This window comes from Scyliorhinus torazame, chromosome 9 (assembly GCF_047496885.1).
Source record: "Scyliorhinus torazame isolate Kashiwa2021f chromosome 9, sScyTor2.1, whole genome shotgun sequence".
NCBI classification, from domain to species: domain Eukaryota; kingdom Metazoa; phylum Chordata; class Chondrichthyes; order Carcharhiniformes; family Scyliorhinidae; genus Scyliorhinus; species Scyliorhinus torazame.
This window is the reverse complement of record NC_092715.1, coordinates 63,863,596-63,887,597: the sequence shown is the minus strand read 5'-3', so window position 1 is coordinate 63,887,597 and position 24,002 is coordinate 63,863,596. Positions and strand designations below refer to the sequence as shown.

The 24,002-nt window shown below is 50.1% G+C and overlaps 1 protein-coding gene across 3 annotated transcripts in view; it reads left to right on the top strand.

The window, feature by feature from the left end:
- pde8b (phosphodiesterase 8B) overlaps nucleotides 1–24,002 on the top strand; it is a 642,529-nt gene that overhangs the window by 96,468 nt on the left and 522,059 nt on the right. For 2 of the 3 annotated variants that reach the window (XM_072516020.1, XM_072516019.1), the window contains exon 1: nucleotides 17,874–19,297. The exons of the other annotated variant lie outside the window; for it this stretch is intronic. In XM_072516020.1, the coding sequence (XP_072372121.1) occupies nucleotides 19,028–19,297 (270 nt within the window). In that variant the 5' untranslated portion in view covers nucleotides 17,874–19,027. Of the gene's footprint in view, nucleotides 1–17,873; nucleotides 19,298–24,002 lie in introns of those variants that run through there. 3 annotated transcript variants of the gene reach the window in all.

The following is a 24,002-nucleotide window of genomic DNA, read 5'->3' as shown; positions in this document are numbered from 1 at the left end:
GAGGAGTCATAAATCGGATCCCCTCGTCGAGAAGGTCCTGCTCCTCCATGCCAACCCACAATATGCCTATGTGGCCCATCATGACGGGCGGCAGGACACAGTCTCCCTCCGGGATTTGGCACCTGCAGATTCCCCAGCGAGATTTGGCACCCGCCAGCCCACCGGCGACCATCACCACCACCACCACCACCCCCCCCCCACTCAACTACTGGCCGAAGAAGAAGACAACATGCTCCCGGATGCGCAGGTCTCGACACCAGTGCACACACCACAGCTGGGACTGAGGAGATCACGGCGGAAGGTCAAAGCCCCCGACAGACACGACCTTTAAGTACACTTCACCCCCGCTGGACTCATTTTTAACAGGGGGTGAATGTGGTAAACCACTGTTAGTGTATTATATGTATTGTGGTAAACTGTTACTGTACTACATGTATGGTGGTAAACCACTGTCTGATGGCTCCCTGTGGCTCCTCCCCTCGGGCTCGGTATAAAGGTGGCTGACCTCCGGTCCTGCCCCAGTTCGGGATCAGTGGCCAGGAGGCTTTCTGTTTAGCGTATTAAAGCCACAGTTTCGTTCACTACTCGTCTTGTGTTAATTGATGGCACATCAGGTTATTAATAAAAAAAGTTGAACCCAGAAATGGTTCTGACCCGCGATTATTTTGGGCATAAGGTTCTGTCCAATGTTTCAAAAATGGGATGATTGCAGAGTTATGTTGAAAATGCTGGTCAATATTGTGGTCTGATAAACGTATGTGCCACTCCCACCCATGGATAACATCCTTAATTAAATGAATTAAGTACGTTGGTTTTCATTCCTCTCTAACCAAGCTTTGAGGTTCGTTGTCAAAAATCAACACATGTGTCCTCAACACATTTCTTCTCAAGAAGATCCACAATCAGACCTTTCACCTTTGACCCAATTCTGTGTCTGTTCGGGAGCGGTCTCATACAGCCAGCCACATGAGCCTCCTGCCAAGAGCATGTTCAATGGAAGAATGTTTGAAGTGCCACCTATCCGTCTCAGAGGAGCAGGGTCACACCGTTCTGAAAAACGACTCCTGCTGGAACTTTTATTACGGCTGACCTAATCATTATGAGTAAGTCACTTTTTCTTAAATGGGGGTGGATATTTTTTAGGTGGGAAAACCTTCGACCATTACACCCATCAAGTAGAATTGATTGCCAGAGACTAGGATCATCTTAGTGAAGAGCAACATAAGCTACTACGCTGTAACTTTTATTTTCCAAGTACTCAGGAATTCTGGTGTTGGCTGTGGAAAAGAGTGCAAAGGAGACACTAGAAAGATCAAACAGAAACAAATGGCCCATTCTCTTAGCAGATGTCTAGCAAATAACTGTGAAATATGGAAATCATGTGTTGAAAATGGATTCATTCTGCAAAGAAAAAATACGTTGACAAGAAGCTGCAGTTGTTTTGAGATTTGATTTCACACAGCAATTCAGAGACATTCAATCCCATGAACATGGGAAAATGGTTGTGCTGATAATTTCAATGGAAAAATGATAGAAAACAAAGTACTTGGCGAATTATATAGCTCATTTCACAACTGCAGGACATTCTCAGCAGCCAATCAAGAGCTTTTTGAAATATAAGCCTGGACTTTAAGGAGCGCTGGAGTCCCTAAGCACCATACCTTAAAAGATCAGGGGGAAGCCTGCAAAGGGAAACAAGACTGGCCTGCAGATATTTATTGGCTGATTGGCCGTTTATAGACTGGAAGCAGTTTTTCCGCTCCTCAGGAACAGAAAATCCCACCTCAAGAGTGTTGCCAGCAGCTGTCCAGTACCAACCGCGCCACTGGAAGCAGTGACTACTACTGGTACTGCATGCGAGGAATAATGAGACATGTGGGGCTGGATTCTCCGTTTGGGAGGCTAAGTCCCCATGCCGGAGTGAAAACGGTGGTGTTTCACACCAGAAAAACTGGCGCAAAACTGCCACCAATTCGCTGTTTTGCTGGGGGCTAGGAGGGAGGCAGCGTAGAGCTCCCAGCTCTAGCTGCCGATACAGCCCTGAGCATTTCCGGGTCCGTGGCTGCGCCCTGCTTCATGGCGGACTCAACCTGCGGACCGCAAAAACAGTACCCCACTTTGGCCGCTCGCACGCCCCAGACCCCCGCCCATAGTGCCCCCAGCCCCGAATGAAGCCCCCCCCCCTACCTGCGGATCAGCCCTCCCCGACTGTGGCGGCGCCGGGCTGAGTCCGCAGCCGCAACGCTGAGTTCACGACGGGTGAGAGCACACGTGTCCCATGCCGTCGGGAACTTGGCCGGTTGGGGACGGAGCATTGCGGGGCGGGCTTCAGGCATTGGCCTGAGGCCGCGGATACGTGGCGCGCTATACCCCTGCAGTACACCGCTTTTCAGGGGGCGGAGCATCACGAAAGAGACAACGCCCCCAATTCTGGCATCGGGGAGTGGAGAATCCACCCCATGGTGAGGAATCCTTGCAAGGTGAGTGTTTGGGGGTTCTCCAGCTTGGCCTCCAGCAAGTGAGATCAGGGGTGGGGGGGAGGTGGGGGGGGTCTGATATTTGAGAGTGGGGATAACAACTTGGGGTGGGGTCCTACGCTGAGCCCAGAGGGCCATTAGAGACAAATCCCACCGGTACTGGGCTTCCGTTTGGCGTGAACCCCTCCCACCACCAATTAAAACCCAGTGGCTGTAGGATGAGACCCTTAAGTGGACACTAATTGTCCATTTAAGGATCTCAATTAGCCTACTGGCAGGCAGGCTGGCAGCCCCGCCACCAGTAAAATGGCAGTGGATGTAGGGGCAGGCAGGCTGGCAGCCCCGCCACCAGTAAAATGGCAGGTAGCCTACGCCACCTACAAATCCACTATCAGGGGAGCATAAAATCCAGCCCATATTCACTTCTGAAATATAAGAAATGTGGCAGTCAATTTAAACCCAGCAAGCTTCCGCATCCAATAATGGTCCAGGATCAGATTACTTGTTTTTAAAAATTCTCTTATGGGATGTGAGCATCGCTGGCTAGATCAGCATTTAGTGCTCATCCCTTGTTGCCCATGAGTAGGTGGTGGTGAGCTGCCTTCTTGAACCACTGCAGTCCCTAAGGTGAAGGTACACACCGTTAGGAGGGAATTTCACGATTGTGACCCAGCGACAATGAAGGAATGGCGATATATTTCCAAGTCAGGATGGTGAGTGACTTGGAAGGAAATTTCCATGTGGTGGGGTTCCCAGGTACCTGCTGCCTTTGTCCTTCTAGATGGTGGTGGTCATGGGTTTGTAAGGTGCTGCCTAAGAAGCCTTGGTGAGTTACTGCAGCGCATCTCTACCCACAGCTGCCACTATTCATTGGAGGCGGGGGTATTGAATGTTTGTGATAGGGAGAGAAATCAAGCGGGCTGCTTTGTCCTGGATAGTGTCGAGCCTCTTTAGTGTTGTTGGAGCTGAATTCATCAAGGCAAGTGGCGAGTATTACATCACAGTCCTGGCTTCCATAGAATCCTCACAGCGCAGAAGATGGTCATCCAACCCCTCGAGTCTGCACCAAACCTCCAAATGCACCCTGTACATGTCCACTCCGCCATCTACCCCACCCTATCCCCGTAACCGCAGCACGGTAGCACAGTGGTTAACACAGTTGCTTCACAGTTCCAGGGTCCCAGGTTCGATTCCCGGCTTGGGTCACTGTCTGTGCGGAGTCAGCACGTTCTCTCCGTGTGTGCGTGGGTTTCCTCCGGGTGCTCCAGTTTCCTCCCACAGTCCAAAGATGTGCGGGTTAGGTGGATCGGCCATGATAAATTGCCCTTAGTGTCCAAAAACGGTTCGATGGGGTTAAGGGGATAGGGTAGAGGTGTGGGGCTAGGGTGGAGGTATGGACATAGGTAGGGTGCTCTTTCTAAGGGCCGGGCAGACTCGATGGGCCGAATGGCCTCCTTCGGCACTGTAAATTCTATGTTCTAACCTGCACATCCTTAGACACTAAGGAGCAATTTACATCTTTGGACTGAGAAAGAAAACCGGAGTAGCTGGAGAAAACCCACGCAGAGATAGGCCGAACATGCAAATTCCACACAATCACCCAAGGCCGGGATTGAACCCGGTCCCTGGAGCTGTGAGGCAGCAGTGCTAACCATTGTACCATCGTGTCTTCTAGATGGTAGACAGGCTTTGACGGTCAGGAGGTGAGTTACTTGCCGCACTATTCCTAACCTTTGACATGCTCAGGGAGCCATAGTATTTACATGGCTAGTACAGTTCGGATTCTGGTCAATGGTAACCCCCAGGATGTTGATAGTGGGGAATTCAGTGAAGGTAAAGTCGTTGAATGTCAAGGGGCAATGGAAACATCCTCTCATGTTGGAGATGGTCATTGCCTGGCACTGGTAGCATGGTAGCACAAGTGGCTAACACTGTGGCTTCACAGCGCCAGGGTCCCAGGTTCGATTCCCCACTGGGTCACTGTCTGTGCGGAGTCTGCATGTTTTCCCCATGTCTGCGTGGGTTTCCTCCGGGTGCTCCAGTTTCCTCCCACAATCCAAAGAGGTGCAGGTTAGTTGGATTGGCGCTAAATTGCCCTTAGTGTCCAAAAAGGTTAGGAGGGGTTATTGGGTTACGGGGATAGGATGGAAGTAAGGGCTTAAGTGGGTCGGTGCAGACTCGATGGGCCTAATGGCCTCCTTCTGCACTGTAGGTTCTATGGTGATAATGGTACTTGTCCCTTGGAATCTGTGTAATTAGAACTGGGAAACACCATGGGCAAAAAACATGAATGGGTGTTGTATATAGATCCTCAAATTGCAGTGACGTTAGGAGTGGCATTAAACAGGAAGTTAGAGATGCATGCGATAAAGGAACATCTGTAATTATGGGTGATTTTAATCTGCATATAGATTGGACACATCAAATTAACCACAATACCATAGAGGATGAATTCCTGGAGTGTATACGGGATGGTTTTCTGGACCAATACGTTGAGGAACCAACTAGAGAGCAGGCCATCCTAGACTGGGTACTGTGTAATGAGAATGGAATCATTGGCTGTCTAGTTGTACGAGATCCCTTGGGGATGGGTGACCATAATATGATAAAAATTTTCATCATGATGAAGAGGGAAGTAGTTGATTCTGAGACTAGGGCCCTGAATCTTAATAAAGGAAACTACAATAATATGAGGCGTGAGCTGTCTTTGATCGATTGGGGAACGTTACTTAAAGGGATGACAGTGGATAGGCAATGGCAAACATTCAAAGAGCGAATAGGGGAACAGCAACCATTGTTTATTCCTGTCTGGCACAAAAGTAAAATGGGAAAGGTGGCCAATCCATGACTTTTAAGGGAAATTAGAGGTAGTATTCGATTCAAGGAAGAAGCATACAAATTGGCCAAGAAAAACAACAGGGCTGAGGAATGGGAGCAGTTTAGAATTCAGTAAAGAAGGACCAAGGGATTGATTAAGAAGGGGAAAATAGAGTATGAGTGTAAGCTTGCAGGGAACATAACATTTACTGCAAAAGTTTCTATAGGTACATGAAGATAAAAAGATTGGTGAAGACAAATGTAGGTCCCTTACAGTCAGAAACAGGGGAATGTATAATAGGGGACAAAGAAATGGCTGAGCAACTAAACATATACTTTGGTTCTATCTTCACATATGAGGACACAAATCAGGTACCGGAAATGTTGGGGAATGCAGGATTTAGTGAGAGGGAGGAACTAAAGGAGATCAATATTCGGAGAGAAATGTTGTTAGTGAAATTGATGGGATTGAAGGCTGATAAATCCCAAGGATTTGATAATCTACATCCCAGAGTAGTTAAGGAAGTGACTCTAGAAATAGTAGATGTATTGGTGGTCACCTTCCAGGATTCTATAGACTCTGGAACAGTTCCTACAGATTGGAGGGTAACTAATGTAACTCCATTATTTACAAAATGAGGTAGAGAGAAAACACGGAATTATAGACCAGTAAGCCTGATGTCGGTAGTGTGGAAAATTCTAGAATCTATTATCAAAGATTTTATAACAGAGCACTTAGAAAACGTGGCAGGATCGGACAGAGTCAGCATGGATTTATGAAGGGGAAATCATGCTTGAGAAATCTACTGGAATTCTTCAAGGGTTTAACTATTAGAGATGACGAGGGGAAGCCAGTGGATGTGGTATATTTGGACTTTCAGAAGGCTTTTCACAAAGTCCCACATAAGAGATTAATTGTGTAAAATGAAACTGCATGGGATTATGAGTAGTGTATTGTAATGGATGGAAAACTGGTTGGCAGATAGGAAACAAAGAGTAGGAATTAACGGGTCCTTTTCAATTTGGCAGGCAGTGACTAGTGGGGTACCACAGGGATCAGTGCGAGGACCCCAGCTATTCACAATATAAATGATTTATGAATGTAGGGCTGGATTCTCCGTTCCTGAGACAAAGTGCCAATGCCGGGACAAGATTGGTGATCTTCTACGACAGTAAAACTGGCGCCACACCTGGACCAATTCACTGACCGTTAAGGGGCTAGCATCGGTCCCACGTGGAACACGACCGATTCCAATGAAATACGGTGTCTGATTCGCCGGATTCAGGATTGGCATTCAGGAGGCTAACAAGCTGTAGATGCAAATACACACTTCACACCCCACACACCATCCTAGCCAACAAGATGGCAGCCGGACGAGCGTCATCAAAATTTACAGATGTCAAACTGGAGACCCTGCTGGACGCCATGCAGGAGAGGTGGGTGACCCTGTACCCAGGAGTGGGAAGGAGGCTGCAAGCCGCCATTCGCAGGGCCTGGATGCAGGTGGCAGAGGTCATGAGTGCCGTGGGCAACACCCTGAGGACGGGCCAGCAGTACAGAAAAAACTGCACAACCTCCTCAGGGTAACCAGGGTGAGTAGGCGGCACTGTACTCCCCAGCACCAACCCCCTTCCAATGCACCCGTAACCCCACCCACCACCCCCCCACTCCACCCGGAGAGTGGCCGAATCCCCACCCTGCACTACATGCCGGCACCCGTACTGGCTGCCATGGTCGGGTGCTCTGACCACCAGTTGCAGAGCCAGGGACTATAGAGGAGTTGTGGGCAAGCTTCCAGCACCTACAGGTGCAGTTGGAGGAGTCCAACTTCGTGCAGAAGCAGGAGGTGGTGCCAACCATGCGTGCCACCCATGCGCACAGGTGGCGTCTGCAGTGGAGGCCTTGGGGGCGATGGTTTCAGCCATGGGTCAACATGTTCAATGCCTGGGGCAATCTGTACAGCTGCGGGGCAAGGCCCAGGACAGGGCTGCCATGTACCAGAGCCACCTGGACATTGCAGTGGTGCTCCAGAGCATGGCCCAGTCACAGCGGGCCATGGCTGAGAGTGTCGGCGGCATTGCCCAGGTGCTGGCCGACGTGGCACAGGCCCAGCGACAGTGGCCCAGTCCCAGAGGGAGATGGCGCAGTCGCTGGCTGATGTGGCACAGACCCACAAGGTGGTGGCATAGTCGCAGTGTGATGTGGCAAAGTCCCAGACAGAGGTGGTCCACTCCCAGTGCTCCATGGCCATGAGCATGTAGACCCTAGTCGAGACAAGAGCGGGCCAACAGGACTGGCAGGGTCAGGTGGTGGGGGAGATTCAGGAGTTAGCTCCACTTGCACCCCATCCCAGGGAGTAGCCTGGGGGCCATCAGGCACCCTGAGGGAAGACCACCTAGGATTTCATCTAGGCGTAGTGTAAGGCCAGGAAAGTAGGCACCAGTTAAGTTGGCACGGGTGCAAGGCACAGTATAGCATAGAGGCTAGGGCACAAACCTGTATATATTTGTTCACAATAAACACCTGTGCACAATGTTACATCCTGCCTCGGTGCTCTGTCAGAAGGGTGTGAGGGACGAGCTGGTCCAGGCTGGTCGCAGAGGGGCGACAGCGGGCGAGGGGTGTGGGCGGACTGTCTGGGTGGGCTTGGCCCAGGGCCAAAGTGCAGCCAGCGCTCTCCGCTTTAGTGTCTCTACGCCCAATCGTTCCCACCGTCCCCACCTCTGCCACCCCAGGGGTTCGATGGGACCGTGCGATGGAATGGCCAGCTCGCATGCAGGCATCACCCAGGTGGATGGAGGAAAGTGCTACCGTGGCAGGAGTCAGACATTGTCAAATGATGTGGAGCACCAGAGCCCAACCCAGAGCAGGCTGTCATCATCCTTCATCCCACGGGCCAGACCCGCTGTTACTGCCAATCTAGAGCCCGCATCCCGTGGTGAGGCAGGTAGGAATCACAGAGGGGCTTGCAAGGGCGGAGGTAGGTGGCGCAGGAAGAGTATTCATGTGTGGGCCCAGGGGGTGAGATGGGATGTCCATGCCGCTGGCCAGTCCCCCTAGTTGGAGAACCTGGAGACGATCAGAGCGGCTCGTACATGTCTGCCCTGGCGCACATGTTGAGTGGCTTCCTGTGTCTGACCAGGCCCCATGTCCTGTCCATCGTTGCCCTCCCATGCATCCTCCTTGTCGGACGAGGACTGATGTTCACCCTCTTCCTCCAGCATATTGCCCCTCTGCTGTGTGATGTAGTGGAGGATGCAGCAGTCCACCACAATGTGGGAGACCCTCCTGGTGCAAAACTGGAGGGCCCCTCCTGAGTGGTCCAGGCACTGAGCTGCATCTTCAGGATGTCAAAGCACCGTTCCATCATGCCCCTGGCCGCTGCATGGGCGTCATTGTTGTGGGTCTCTGCACGATGTGTGGCCTCTGGATAGGTATCATCATCCATGACCGCAGTGGATTACCCCTGTCGCCCAGGAGCCAATACCCCAGCTGGGGGTTTGCCTTGAAGAGGCCAGGAACTGTTGTGTGCCAGGGTGAAAATGTCATGCACACTGCCCAGGTGTCGGGCACAGACGTGCATGATGTGCGTCTCATGGTCACACACCAGCTGCACATTCATCGAGTGGAACTCCTTTCAGTTTGTGAAGGCCGGCTTGCCATCTGCGGAGGCTCGTTTGGCATCATGCATCCCGTTGATCATGCCTGGACCCGAGGAATCTCGGTGATGGCGACGAACCCCGCTGCCTAGGCATCCTGGTGGGCTTGGTCCACATTGAAATAGATGTATTGTGCAGACTGGGCATGGAAGCACCTGTGCACCAAACTTTGAGAGATCCCGAACAAGTCCCCACTCAGTGTCTCCTGTGGCATAGAGGTTCAGGGCGACCGTCACCTTGACGGCCACCAGGATAATAATAATAATCACTTATTGTCACAACTAGGCTTCAATGAAGTTACTGTGACAAGCCCCTAGGATGGTTGTCCACCCCCATTCCCCCATGGTGCCAGGTGCGCCATAATCCAGCAGATATGTTGCCGTGTCCTCCGCTCAACTGGAGTCTGCAAAGGCATGCTCGGTCCGTCAGGTCCTCGAATGATGCTGGTACACAAGAGGCCTCAGCGGCACCTGTTTTGCATCTCCTCTTCGGCCTGTTGGGCGGCTGGCTCACCATCCTCTTGGGCTGCCCCCTGTACCTCTGGGGCAGGCTCCGCTGCTCCATCATCCTCCTTGATCAGCTCCAGCTCCAGCAATGCATTCCCCAAGGCTGCGCCGACTAGTAGGAAGGTCATTATTGCTGGTTGAAATCCAATCCCCACTGTCTGCAGGGGTGAAAGGTCCACATGCGTGGTGCACACTCCCGTGCCCAACCAGGTCCAATGACTACACGCTGGCACCAGTTAGTACTGCCTCTATCCTCTGGGCCCGTCAGTGCCTGTGGGGGCCTCTGGCATGGGGCGCCCATTCTTGTTGCCAGGAGTACCGTCGGCTTGCACTACCCATGCCAGCAGTACACTCCGCGGTCCCCATCCAGCGTCCCCCACTGTAGGGGCTACTGTGGGATTTTCCCTTGGGTGGACTGTGCGTTCCCCCGCAGGTAGTGGCTAGTTGTGGGCTAGGGTGCGGGGGGTGGTGGGGTGGAGGGTGGAGGGAGGGCACTCATACGGCTGGTGTCACTCTGACGAACCACGGGCGACGGTGGGCAGTCAGCGGGGTGCGCAGCTAGATGGCTACCTTGCAGACCGTGGCAATGGTTGTCCATGCCTGGACTCCCCGGTCCCGAGGAGGGGATCACCCAGCCCCACAGACCTGTTCTCTGATCACCCCTCCACCAGCCCTAGAGCCCCCCACCCCCAATGTCAGGACTGGCAGCCCACGGTCGCGCCTCTCCGTGTCCTTCATTCTCTCTCTCCCTCGTCAGCCATGGCGCCTGTTTCCTGATTTTTAAATGCACAAGTAAACCTTGCCATTGGGAATTCCCTCCGGCGGAGGTGGAGCATCATGGAGGCCCCGAGGAATACCGGGTCAGGCACTCTAATGATATGTGAATGGCGTTTACTGAACATGCGGAGTGGAATGCATTGACTCCACTGACGAGGCACCGGAGAATTGTAATTTGGCGTGAATCATAGAATTTACAGTGCAGAAGGAGACCATTCAGCCCATCGAGTCTGCACCGGCCCTTGGAAAGAGCACCCTACTTAAGCCCATTCCTCCACCCTATCCCCATAACCCAGTAACCCCACCTAACTTTTTTTGGACACTAAGGGCAATTTATCATGGCCAATCCACCTAACCTGCACATCTTTGGACTGTGGGAGGAAACCGGAGCACCCGGAGGAAACCCACGCAGGCATGTGGAGAACATGCAGACTCCGCACAGTGACCCAAGCCAGGAATTGAGCCTGGGACCCTGGCGCTGTGAAGCAACTGTGCTAACCACTGTGCTACCGTGCTGCCCGCCACGATTTTGGCTTCATCACCAATTCTCCGCCCAATCGCCTTTCCTGATTTTGGCGCGGTCAATGGAGATTCCCGCCCGTAATATCTCCAAATTTGTAGATGGGTGGGAGGGTGAGCTGTGATGAAATTGCCGAAATCCTTCAGTGTGATTTGGACAAGTTGTGTGAGTTGGCAAATGAATGGCAGATCCACTATAATTTGGAGAAATGTGAGGTTATCCACTTTGGTAGCAAAAGTGAGAAGTCAGGCTATTATCTGAATGGCCATAAATTCGGAGAGCGGAATGTGCAAAGACACCCAGGTGTCCTCGTACACCAGTCACTGAAGGTAAGCATGCAGATACAGCAGGCGGTAAAGAAGACAAATGGTATGTTGGCCTTAATAACAAGAGGATTCGAGTACAGGAGAAGAGATGTCTTGCTGCAATTATACAGGCCCTGGTGAGGCCACACCTGAAATATTGTGTTCAGTTTTGGTCTCCTTATTTGAGGAAGGATGTTCTAGCTATAGAGGGAGTGTAGCGAAGGTTTACCAGACTGATTCCTGGGATGGCGGGACTGACGTATGAGGAGGGATTGAATCAGTTAGGTTTATATTTGTTGCAGTTCAGAAGAATGAACGGGATCTCATAGAAATCCTATAAAATTCTAATAGGATCAGACATGGTAGCTGCAGGAAGGATGTTCCTGATGGCGAGTTTGTCCAGAACCAGGGGTCACAGTCTGAGGATAGAACATTTAGAACAGAGATGAGAAGACATTTCTTCACCCAGAAAGTGGGCGATCTGTGGAATTCGTTACCAGAGGAAGTAGTTGAGGCCAAAACATTGTGGGCGGGATTCTCCGTTTCCGAGACACCAACACAGAATCTATGGACTTTTACGACAGAAAAACCGGTGCCGCACCTGGGCCGATTCCGCTACCATTGAGGGGCTAGCACCGGTGTCGCGTGGAACACAATCGATTCCACTGAGAAATGGTGCGAGATTCGCCGGGTCCGTGATTGATACTCAGGAGGCTGACAAGCTACTGCTGAAAATACACAATAACATCCCCCTACACACTCGAGGAGCTCAAGCAAAAAGTGGAAATTGGGAAAAACCATCTGTTGGCTGGAGTCTGACACCTACAATGCCGGGGACCTCCAGAGGAGGCCAAGATGGATCATCCACTTGGCAATTCTGGCTGAAGATTGTTGCGAATGCCTCAGCCTTGTCTTTTGCACAGTGCTGGGATCCTCCATCATTGAGGATGGGGATATTTGTGGAGCCTCTCTCTCCAATGAGTAGTTGTCCACCACCATTCACGACTGGATGTGGCAGGACTGCAGAGCTTAGATCTGATCTGTTGGTTGTTATATTGCTTAGCTATGTCTATCACTTGCTGTTTATGCTGTTTGGCACTGAATGCAGTCCTGTGTTGTTGCTTCACCAAATTGATACTTCATTTTTAGGCATGCCTGGTGTTGCTCCTGGCATGCTCTCCTGCACACTTCATTGTGCCAGGGTCGATGCCCTGGTTTGGTGATAATGGTAAAGTGGGATATATGGCTACCCATGAGGTTACAGATTGTCGTTGAGTACAATTCTTCTGCCCACAGCACCTCATGCATGCCCAGTCTTGAGTTGCTAGATCTATTCGAAGTCTATCTCATGCAGCACAGTGGTAGTGTCAAACAACATGATGGAGGGTATCCTTAATGTGAAGATTTTTTTTCGGGCTTTGTCTCCACAAAGACTGTGTGGTGGTCACTCATACTGATACTGTCATGGACAGATCCATCAGCGGCAAGCAGGTTGGTTAAGATGAGGTTGAGTGGGCGGGAATCTCCGTTGCCCGACGCCGATATTGTAATCGGTGATCGGGCGGAGAATCCATTCCGACGCCCAAATCGGGGCCGGTGGCAGTTTGACTCCCGTTTGTGCCCCCTCCGAAATGGCATCAGCGCATCACATGCCCTTGCAACGCTGTTGGCGCATCATCGGCTGGCCCTCCTGCAATTCTCCATGCCCTATGGGCCGAGTGCCCGACTGCGCGGTTGACATGTGATCTGAGTGGTCGGGAACCCGGCGTGGTGACTGCGGACTGTGTCCAGTGCCGCCACACTCGGATGGGATCCGTGCTGCTGGCCGGGGAGGCATCCTCGAGGGAGGTGGAACTGGTGGGGGGGTAGCCAGGGAGAGGCCTGTGGGGTCGCAGATGGCGAGTCCAGTCTGCACATGACCGCCGCCATGTTGTATGACGCGACCACTGCAGGTCGTTGCCGTGCGCTTGCATGGCCAAGTACCCGGCCATTCTTCGGCCATTTTCGGTGTGGGAGCCAGGAGTTTCGCCCGGCACTGCTGATAGCCGGTCATGGAATCGGTGAGGGTTCGGTGCCGATTTTGCCATTGTAAAAAGCCGGCACTTAGCCGCAGAAATGGAGAATCCAGCCCAGTATGTTTTTCCCTCTTATTGGTTCCCTCGCCATCTGTCGCAGTCCCAGTCTAGCAGTTATGTCCTATAGGACCCGGCCAGATCAGTCTCTGGTGGTACTACAAAACCACTCTTGGTGATGGCATTGAAGTCCCCCATCCCCCAGAGTACATTCTGTGCCATTGCCACCCTCAGTGCTTCCTCCAAGTGGTGTTCAACATGGAGGAATACTGATTCATCAGCTGAGGGGGGATGGTACATGATAATCAGCAGGAGGTGTTCTTGCCCATATGTTCCCACAGATTCCATCGCAGAAGGAGCAAGGAAAATCAAATAAGATTAAGTCAAATAATAGGACCTCCTGACCTCTTCACGGTAAAACGTTCTGCCACAGAGCCAGTTCTTAAAGGGACGTTTTGGTCCAGTAAACTGTCTTAGAAGCCCAGGAGCTCTGATTGATGTAAGTCATGGCATAGTTGGTAGCACCTTGACTTCTGAGTGGAAAGGTTCGGGTTCCACTCTAGAGGTCAGATTTTGCATTTTGGGTGGTGACCCCAACCCCATACTGTGTTGGGAACAGTCAAATGGCAGTAATTTTGTCTTCATTGGACATTAGTGACCAGAGGGTGCACTCGCCATCCAAGTAAAGACAAGGGCTGGATCTGGAATCTAGTGGATGCAACAGCCTGTCAGTACAGGCAAGAGAGGATATTTTCATCTTGTGGTGCCCTCTCAGCAACTTCAAAAATCTGAAATGGAAAAATGACCACAGCAGTTTGACCACCTTTGTGGAGGGGAAACCGCTGCTCAGGGCAACCTGTGATCACAGCTGTAGCCAGTTAGACTGGGTGGGCCTGGAGCAGTGGTGCACCACTCGTCTCTTAACTTCCTGAGACACCAAAAATCTGTCTATCTCAGCCTTTAATGTATTCAACAATGGAGCATCAGCAATCCTGCAATCCTCTGGCAAAGTAAGTTTAGGATGCACAAGATATATGTCAACAATTTTCCTTCATCGTAAAATGCTTTAGATGAGTCAGCATCACCGACTAACATCTGATCCCACTAACATTTATAGATGTGACTAACAATGTTATAATAACCATGTAATCTGCTGAGGGATAGTATATGATCAGGACACCAGGAATTACGGGGGCGATTCTCCCAAATGGAGCCCAAGCGTTCGCGCCGTCGTGAACGCCGTCGCGTTTCACGTTGGTGCAAAACGGGCACGGGGATGACCGATTCTGTCCCCCACAGGGGGCCAGCATGGCGCTAGAGCGGTTTGCACTGCTCTAGCCTCCCTTCCCGGCGGCAAATGGGCGCCATGCCACCCCGCGCATGCGCAGTTGGGCCGCGCCAATCTGCGCATGCACGGGGGACTTCTTCAGCGCGCCGGCCCCGACTCAACATGGCGTCGATCTTCATGGGCCGGCCGGGCAAGAAAGTAGGCCCGGGGGGGAGAGGCCGGCCCGCCAATCGGTGGGCCCCGATCGCGGGCCAAACCCCATCAGAGTCCCCCTCCGGTGAAGGATCGTTTTCCCCACACCACAGGCCACCCCCTGACCCTTCGCGCAGAGTTCCCGCCGGCAGCGACCAGGGGTGAACGGCACCGGCAGGACTCTGTTGTATTCGGGGTGTCGTGGCGCGGTTGCGGCGATTCTCCGGCGCGGCGCGGGGCTTGGTGAATCGCCCCCCCACGTCTCTGCTCTTCTTCCAAAATAGTGCCATGGGATCTTTTACACACACCTGAGCAGATAGGTGGAACCTCAGTTTAACATCTCTTCTGAAAGGTGGTACCTCTGACAGTGGAGCACTCCTTCAGTACTGCAGTGGAGTGATACCCTTGATTGGGACTTGATTGCAAAACCTTGTGACTTAGAGGTGAGAATGCTACTAGCTGAACAACAGCTGAAGCTCCTTCAGCCTTGGGTTTGATGGGAGTTGGCAAGTTGTCAGCCTCACTGTGGTACATCACCATCAAAATCCTCACTTAAGGACCTGCATTAAGAAACTGGTGATGAATAAACCTAGTGCTTTGCATAAGACTTGAATGTTTCAGACATTGAGCTGGTTAGCATGCAGCAAGAATGCTACATAGATCTTTCCAATGTGTTGAAAATGGATGCTCATTGTCTAACCATTGGGGGAACACAGCTTCAAGAAAGCAGCTGCTATTTGATGTAATCTGGAGACCAGTGTGAAGATACAGTTTCATTGCCTGTCAATGTTGGGTTGCAAACAGACAAGGGACTGCTGAAGCTCTGCACCAGCACAATTGGCTAAACAGCTGGCTTGTAATGCAGAACAAGGCAGCAGTGCGGGTTCAATTCCCATACCGGCTTCCCCGATAAGGCGCTGGTGACTAGGGGCTTTTCACAGTAACTTCATTGAAGCCTACTTGTGACAATAAGCTATTATTACCTCCAACTGATGAAATAGTGGTTCTTTGGGATATGATGTGTGTGTACATGCCGATGGGTCGCACATGGCTGGGGGTGGGCAAGATGTTGGCGCCCACGCATCGTACGTGGTCCCTGGGGAACAAGATGGCGGCGCCTGCGGCCTGCACATGGCCCATGGAGAGAGTTGTGGTGGTGGCCCCGGTTCGCCCCCGGAGACAGTGGCGACCGCCCGGGCCTGGCATACTGCCACGAAATGGCCCTTTTTGCCACAACCTTTGCAGGTGGAGGAGCGGGCCGGGCAGCGCTGCCGGGGGTGCTTGGCTTGCCCGCAAAAATAACAACAGGGCCCCCCGGGGTTCCCTGGTAGCCGCGCGGCACAAGCTTGTGGGGGGGATGGGGGATGCATCGAGGTCGGCCGCAGGTGGGTTCCTCGCTGCCCAAGGGGCTGTCGCGCGGTCGGGGATGTACGCATGGGCATTTCGGGAAGCCACATCCAGGGAGCTAGCAAGGGCCCGTGTCTCCTTGAGGCCTAGTGTCTCTTTCTCCAGCAGCTGCTGACGGATTTGGGAGGATAGCATACCTGCAACGAATGCATCCCGGATTAAAAGTTCTGTGTGGTCGCTGGCTGAAACTTGCGGCCAGTCACAGTTCCTACCCAATTCCAGGAGCGGGCGGTAGAATTCTTCCAGCGATTGCCCCGGAATTTGTCGCCTTGTTGCTAGCAGATGTCGGGCGTAAACCTGGTTTACTGGGCGAATGTAGTGTCCCTTCAACAGGGCCATCACGGCCTCAAAATTGTCCGCATCCTCGATGAGGGTGTAGATCTCTGGGCTCACCCGCGAGTGGAGAACTTACAGTTTCTGGTCCTCCGTGGGTGCAGTCGTGGCCGTTCTGAGGTACCCTTTGAAGCACGCCAGCCAGTGTTTGAAGGTTGCCGCTGAGTTTGCCGCGTGGGGGCTGAGTTGCAGACACTCCGGCTTGATTCGGAGCTCCATTCTTTAAAATCTAGTCCAATAAATTGATGCTCGATCAATAACTCCAGAAGCAAGATTGGATGACAATTGAAGGCTTTATTGGACTAGATGTTTCCCCCAACAGCGCAGGTACAGAATGCAGCTGCTAGGGAGACACAGACTCTTATACTCTGCCTTACTGGGCGGAACCAGCAGGCAGGCTTCGCCATTGATCTACATGTCTTAGGTACCTCCCACACCAATGGTCTTACAGCCTCAACCTAGGTACCGTAATACCCCTAATACAGACTACCACACATAGTAATGTGTGCAATTAGACTAGAGCAGGAGGCCCTTTGCAAACGAGGCATCATCGAGATTCAATGTCAGGCTCTGATGGCGCCAATCGTACTCTATTATTTTGTCCAGTTTTCAGCGAGACTGGTACATGGGGCTGGACGTGCTCCCGTTCAGTCGAGAGTTGGGCCTAATTTATCTGAATGAAAGACAAATCAAAAATGCTGTAAATACTCAGCTGACCCGGCATCAACTGCTCATGTATACAGAATTTTCACAGGGCCTTCGACCAGAAACATTGGGCTGAATTTCCCAGGCTTGCGGAGGTGACTTTAGAGGCACGGACTTGAGGGAATTTGGAAAGACATGCATCGGATAAGCTCCCGAATTCATATCTGCCTCGAGTCCTTTTTCCGATGGCATATAGTGGGTTCAATGGCAACCCGCCTGGCAGCAGCTGAATTCCAATTAAGGCTGGGAATGAGCCACTTATCTCCAATTTCCTATGCCTCAGGAGATTTTCCTAACAGGACCTGGACTTCCTTTCAAGAGGCCTGGTTCCCCCCCAAAATATTGAAGGGACTTTTGAGGAACGGGCAGGTATAACATGTATTGAAAACATTCTGGGTGGGACATTCTAGTCCCGACAGGTGGGAAGGACCATAAAATTTGGAGAGCAGCAATAACCCTCCAGATTTCCCTGTCCCAACCGCAACGATGCCGCGGGCGGGAGTGCAAAATCCCAGTCTGTATGCAACCAAGCCCCCAATCACTTGATTTGCTTTATTCCCTGACTTGGAAGGATTTTTAAAAATAATGAGAAAACCATCATGCTATGCCTAAAAATACGAGAATGTTTTGTTACAATCAAGCACGGTGAGAGCACGGTGTCTTTTTTTCTGAAGTCGTACCTGATGCTGGATTAAAGGAATTTTCCTGGCACCATTAGGTATTGATAATAATGTTAGACAGTTTCCCTTTAAATATTGCATCTCTGGACTGGAATTGCCCCTCCTCTTCCGGTGCTTTGTGGCAGCTCTTTGCCTGGATAACAAAATGACCAGTATGCATGCATAAAGGTTTTCGGAAGACTTTAAGATCATTCATTTTTAAACGGTCCAAATCCTGAAACAGCATTTCAGCTCTGTGAATTATTCATTCAGCATGTTTGGCCTAATTGTGACAGCTTACACAAGTAGGCTTTACTCAGCTTTGTGCGCATTTAGATAAATAGGAAAGTCGATCTTTTAATATAATTATGTATTTGCCATGGGGCGCTATCTTAGTTAAATACGTGCCTTTAACATAAATAATAGAATTAGTATTTTGCCTAATCTTTACAATCTACCCAGCTGTCATTATTCTGTCAGCTGGATTAATGTGAGAGTCCAATTAACCTCTGGAGTCCGAAGAACAGCAGGGATCACGGCTGTGATAACATGCCATGGAGAAACTGAAAGATGCATCCAGGACTGCTGTGATATTGTCAGGTAACTGAGGTAAAGCACCTAGATGTTGCTAACGGGAAGTTAGGATGGCCTCTGAGACCAGGTCAAAGGTCAAGGACTGTTTTGACGTCACCAATAGTAAATTACAATCGCAGCTTCTGACGGGAGCATCGTGCTGAAGTAAGGAAAGCAGATGATTATTCACATGAATCATAGACGTTTCCGAGAGACATTTTCTCCCTCTTGTGGATTAATACCACTATCGTCTCTGCTAAGGAAAAAATCGGAAGATCCGAGTGAATCTGATTCAGAGGTTCACTGATTCTGAACAGTGGCAACAAATTAATTTTCTGGATGATATTGCTGCACAGCATTGTATGAAACCCTATCAGTGATCGATAAAAGGAGCATGAGAAAGCCTTTGGGCTCACACAGAATATTAACGATGTAGACAAAGGATGTTGATCGAGGGCTCAAGAAGAGCAAAGAGAGAAAAGTGACCGAGACAGCAAGGAAAGAAAACGGTGGAGAGAAAAGATAATTGATTTTAGAGGGAAGACAGGAAAGAGATCAAAGATCAAAAGGAAATATTTAGGATAGGAAAGGAGTGAAACAATAGGGGGAGGGGGAAAGGTACAAGAGAGAGAGGAGGAGAGTGTGGGAGATTGACTGGGAGAAAGTGTGGCAAAGAGAGAGAGGGAGAGAAAAAAAACCAAGAGGCCAGCCAACTGCTGGAGTTAAGCAAAGAGTGATGGGCTGTGCTCCGAGTATCCATGTCTCTCAGAGTGGAGTGATTTACTGCAGAGATTCAGATGAATCAAACTCCCCACATCAGACCACCACCATCTCCCAAGGTGCAGCGACAGTCCATGGCTTCTTCATCAAGACAGACGCTGCGGAATCGCTGCCCTCCGTGCTGGCATACCAGAGTCGGGCAACACGTACCTCTTCACGGCGAGAGAAGAAAGAAAGCAGCAACTGCACTGAAGCTGAGACCCAAACCAGCCACACCAGTGTTAAGGTAACAGGCTCTGTTTATTCCATTCAGCTTTGTATACTCCTGCCACGGGTACAGATGTGTCATATAGGTGTGATGTGTTCAGTAGGATTGCTGCATATCCTGTCAAAAGAACAAAATCTGTTTCAATTTTCACTTTGTTGAGCTGAAGTTAATGATTTAGAGTAACAACTAAATATGTTTTTAAGCTAATGGTTGCTTTCTTCAAATGTTAGAAAATAAACTGATTTTTTGCCTGCTCGGGGCATTAATGGTGAGCTTTTGCAACGTTCTGCCGCTGCATAAGTAAATTGAAAAACAACTATTTCGCTTGGGCGAAACCTGAGGGGAAATCTGAACTCAGAAATTGAGCAATGCAGGAATTAAAGTGGCACAGATGAATTTCCTGCTCCGGTCCTGCCCCACAGCGAGTTCACTGCTGTTTTTCTGGGGGCTTTCTTGAGCCAATTGCCTCAATTAGTTACGAGTTTCATAAGTTTATGCCAGTCAGGTTCCTTTTGTGTGCAATGGATTTCCACAGGTGTTCTACCACTCATCCATCATAACTTTGACGGAACATCCATTGACACCCTGAATACACAACCCCTGTTAGCTTTAAGAAAGGGAAGATTTGCAAGTATTAGGCCAGCAATGAATGAATTACAGAGGAGATTCTAACTGAGAACACAGATATACCAGCCATTGGAAGATCTACTGCAAATCAGCACAGGAAAACAAGGAGAGGGTTGCCATGGAACACAGCAGATATAGAATGCATGAGTTACAACAGATACTGACCCAAGCCATGGAGTGTCATAGCTTAGTGATTGCAGCGATGGATTAACAACTCAGATGTCAAAGGATGGACTCCCATCTTCTTCATCTGGGTGGTTATCAGATGGTGCAGGTTCCCCAACAGTGATAGGGCCTGTTCGATGTTCATTCCATTTATTGGAGGACACTGAGGGATAAGGTGGGGATGATGAGGCTGAGGCCTTGGCACTATAAACAAAAAAACTCTTGGCAGTGAGTCTGTCAGAATAACTGGAAACTTTACCAAAATTCCGATATCCCGGCCCACTGAAATAAAAGCAAAAATACTGTGGATTTTGGAAATCTGAAATAGAAACAGAAAATACTTAGCAAGTCGGGTTGCATCTGTGGAGAGAGGAACAGAATTAATGTTAGAGGTTTATTTCCTTTCAGCGGAACATTCTTCAGCTATGGTGAAAGATTGTGGACCTGAGAAGTTGGATAGAATTTAATGTCCAACCCCCCGCCCCATTGCTGCAGAGACAGGCAGGAGGCAGTGGGAAGGTGTGGGGGTGTGAGGAGGGTTTGTGTGGAGGTGGAGTATATAATCAGGTGGGAAGGTGTAGGGTGAAGACCCCATCAACCTCCTGATTCCCACTGATAAGTTCAGGTAGGAAGTTACATTTGTACCCAAGTGCCAGGCAATGGCCATCTCCTACAAGATAGAATCTAACCATTGCCCCTTGACATTCAATGGCATTACCCTCATTATACTGTGGCTACTGGGGCACGTCATTGGCTAGGAATCCTATGGCGAGTAGCTCACCTCCTGATCTCCCTATGCTTGTCCATCACCTACAATGCATAAGTCAGGAGTGTAATGGAATACTCTCCAATTGCCTGGATGAGTGCAGCTCCAACAGCATTCAAGATACTAGACACCATCCAGGACAAAGCAACCCGCTTGATTGCTCCCACTTCCACAAACATTCAAACCCTCCACCATCGATGAACTGTGGCAGCCACGTGTTCCATCTACAAAATGCACCGCAGTAACTCCCCAAGGTTCCTTAGCCAGTACCTTCCAAACCCACAACCGCGACCATCTAGAAGTACAAGAGCAGCAAATACCTGGGAACTTCACCACCTGGAGGTTGCCCTCCAAGTCACTTACCACCCTGACTTGGACCCTTCCTTCACAGTCGCAAAGTTCTGGAATTCCCTCCCCACAGCACAGTGGGTGCACCTACACCTCAGGAACTGCAGTGGTTCAAGAAGGCAACTCACAACACCTTCTGAAGGGCAATTAGAGATGGGCAATAAATGCTGGCCTAACCAGCGGTGTGCACATCCCGTAAATTAATTTTTAGAAAAGGAAGGATCCAGGACAGCCTTTCTGCTCAGGGGCCAATTGAGGCCACGTGGGCAGATCCTAGCAGGTATACCTGAAGCCTGCTGCGGAAGGATGGGTGGGGGGGGTGTCGGGATAGTGGGCAGTCCTCCTACTTCGGCGGCCCATGTCCAACAGAGATACCTGACATGAAGATCACCACCTTCCCTTTGAACTCCCTTTACCAGGCAATCCCACCTCACCTACCTTTCCTCCCGAGCTCCAATGATGATCTTCAGCCTGGGCCAATAGTTGACACCTCTGCTTTGATCTGAATGGTTGACTGGCTTTGGAGGTGTGAATTAAATTCTCTCTGAAGATACCGAGGACCCAGTTGCCAATCAAGTCCCAAATTGGTATTAATTTGGGTCATGGAGTTTGGGTGATGGGGGAGGGAATGACTGTGGCTAGGTTGCCACCAGTTCGTCAGTTGGCAGTTGGGCACACTGCCATGTTCATTAAATTCCTCTCATTAACTGTTTCTATCTCCACGGATGATAGTTTTTTCCCCAGAATTTCTCATTTTATTCCTTCTTTCTCTGTCTTGAGTTCCCCCACATTACAACAGTGACTATGGGTGAGATCTTCTGGCTGTTCACGCTGATGGGATCTTCCTGTCCCACTGATGGTGCACTCTACAGCGTGGGATGGATTCAATGGGAAATCACATTGGCAACAGCGGAACCAGAAGAACCTGCTGCTGTCCAATGGCGGGCCGCCTCCCGCCATCGAGGAACACGTCGCGGGGAGGCCAGAGAATTTCACCCTATATTTTGAAAGTATCTCATTGCTTGTCAAGTGCTGTGAGGGACATCCTGAGGTCATGAGAGGTGCCGTATAAATACAAGTCCTTTTACTTCCTTCCGGTGGAAACCTAGAAACCCTTTCTCAGCCGGACACCATACGCTTACATTTCTGAGGTCATTGGTGGAAGGCTGATGTTCGTGCACCCTCACACTGTTGAAGACTGCAGGCTTCTCTCCTCGAGACACTGGAAAGTTCGACAGGATCAGCAGTGGTTGCAATCCCAGTATAACTGCTATAATCGCGCCTCCACATACATTTTGGATGTAATGTATCAAAATTGAAGATGTAAAGGTCTCATTTAAGTTTATGCAACCTCTTGAATTGCTCCAACTGAAACATTTTCTACTTAGAAATAGTTAAACAATGTAAAATGCTATTTTCGTCCCAGCTGCAGTATTGCATCCAATTCTGGGTCTCGCACTTTACAGCAGGTTGTGAAGGCTTTGGGGAGGTACGGAAGAGATTTACAGGAATGCTTCTGGGAAACAAGGAAAGTCTGGAGAAACTGGGTTTGCTCTCCTGAGAGCAAAGAAGGTTGAGATATTTAATCAAAGTGTTTGAAACCATGAAGAATTTTGATAACGTAAATAAAGAGAATCTGTTTCCAGTAGCCAAAGGATCGGTAACTGTAGGACATGGATTTAACATGATGAGCAAAGGAATCATGGGTGCCACGTAGAAAAACGTTTTATCCAACAAGTGGTTAGGATTTGGAATGCACTATCTGATAATGGCCTTTAACATTTTATTTGATAGGTAAATGAAGGAGGAAAAGGTTGTGGGGATATGGGGAAACAGTAGCCCCACCAATCTCTTGGCCAGAGTCATGCAGAGCTCACACAGTTTACATGGCTTTTGCTGGCTAGAGTCTCAGCTGTGTTGGGCTACTTGCTGAAAGGGCCCAAAAGACCCAAGGTAGAGCCCTGGGCCATGGTGGGAGTGCCAGGTTACCCTAATGAAAGGAAAACATATACAGTGGGGAAGTCACCTCTACTATCATTATATTTTTTATCTGTCCTGACCACAACCCTGGCCTGGTCCCACAACTGCCAGTTAATCATCAGATACATTTATTCTCAACAGGCGCACAAGCTCAGATTATACGATTGTTTGGTGAACAAGGCCCAGAAACTTGTAAACATTTGGAGTTTGCATCCCTCCACTCCGTTACTTTGAAAACCTCGGAAGACCAAGCAGAAACTTTAGGTGGAATTGCCCCAAAACTTGCCAGTATCAGTTTTAGACTGTAAACTGGGGTGTAGCTCTCCAGTTGCACAGCTGAGCTTTCACTCCTGATTTTCATGGCGCTCAGTGAAATTTGGATCTGAGATCATGGCCGGATCTCGTCTCAGTTTCTGGTTCTTCTGTTGGACCTCTGACAAAGTCACACTGTGGGCCTGCCGAGACAACAATGAATTTTTTATCCTCTTGTCTTTTAAATGAGACATTTAACAAAGGTTCTGTCTTTGCCAGCGCTTATAAATAAGAACAGAGAGAGTGAATCTGAGGGGAAACAGTGTGGCAGGCAAGTGAGAGCGCTGAGTCAGAGCATGAGCTGAATGCAGCAAATTCAAAAGTGAGATCCTTGACATGGGGCAGGCAGCTACTGCGTGTTCTTGATAAGTATGTACCGGTCAGGCAGGGAGGAAGGCGTCGAGCGAGGGAACCGTTGTTTACCAAAGAAGTGGAATCTCTTGTTAAGAGGAAGAAGGAGGCCTATGTGAAGATGAGGTGTGAAGTTTCAGTTGGGGCGATGGATAGTTACAAGGTAGCGAGGAA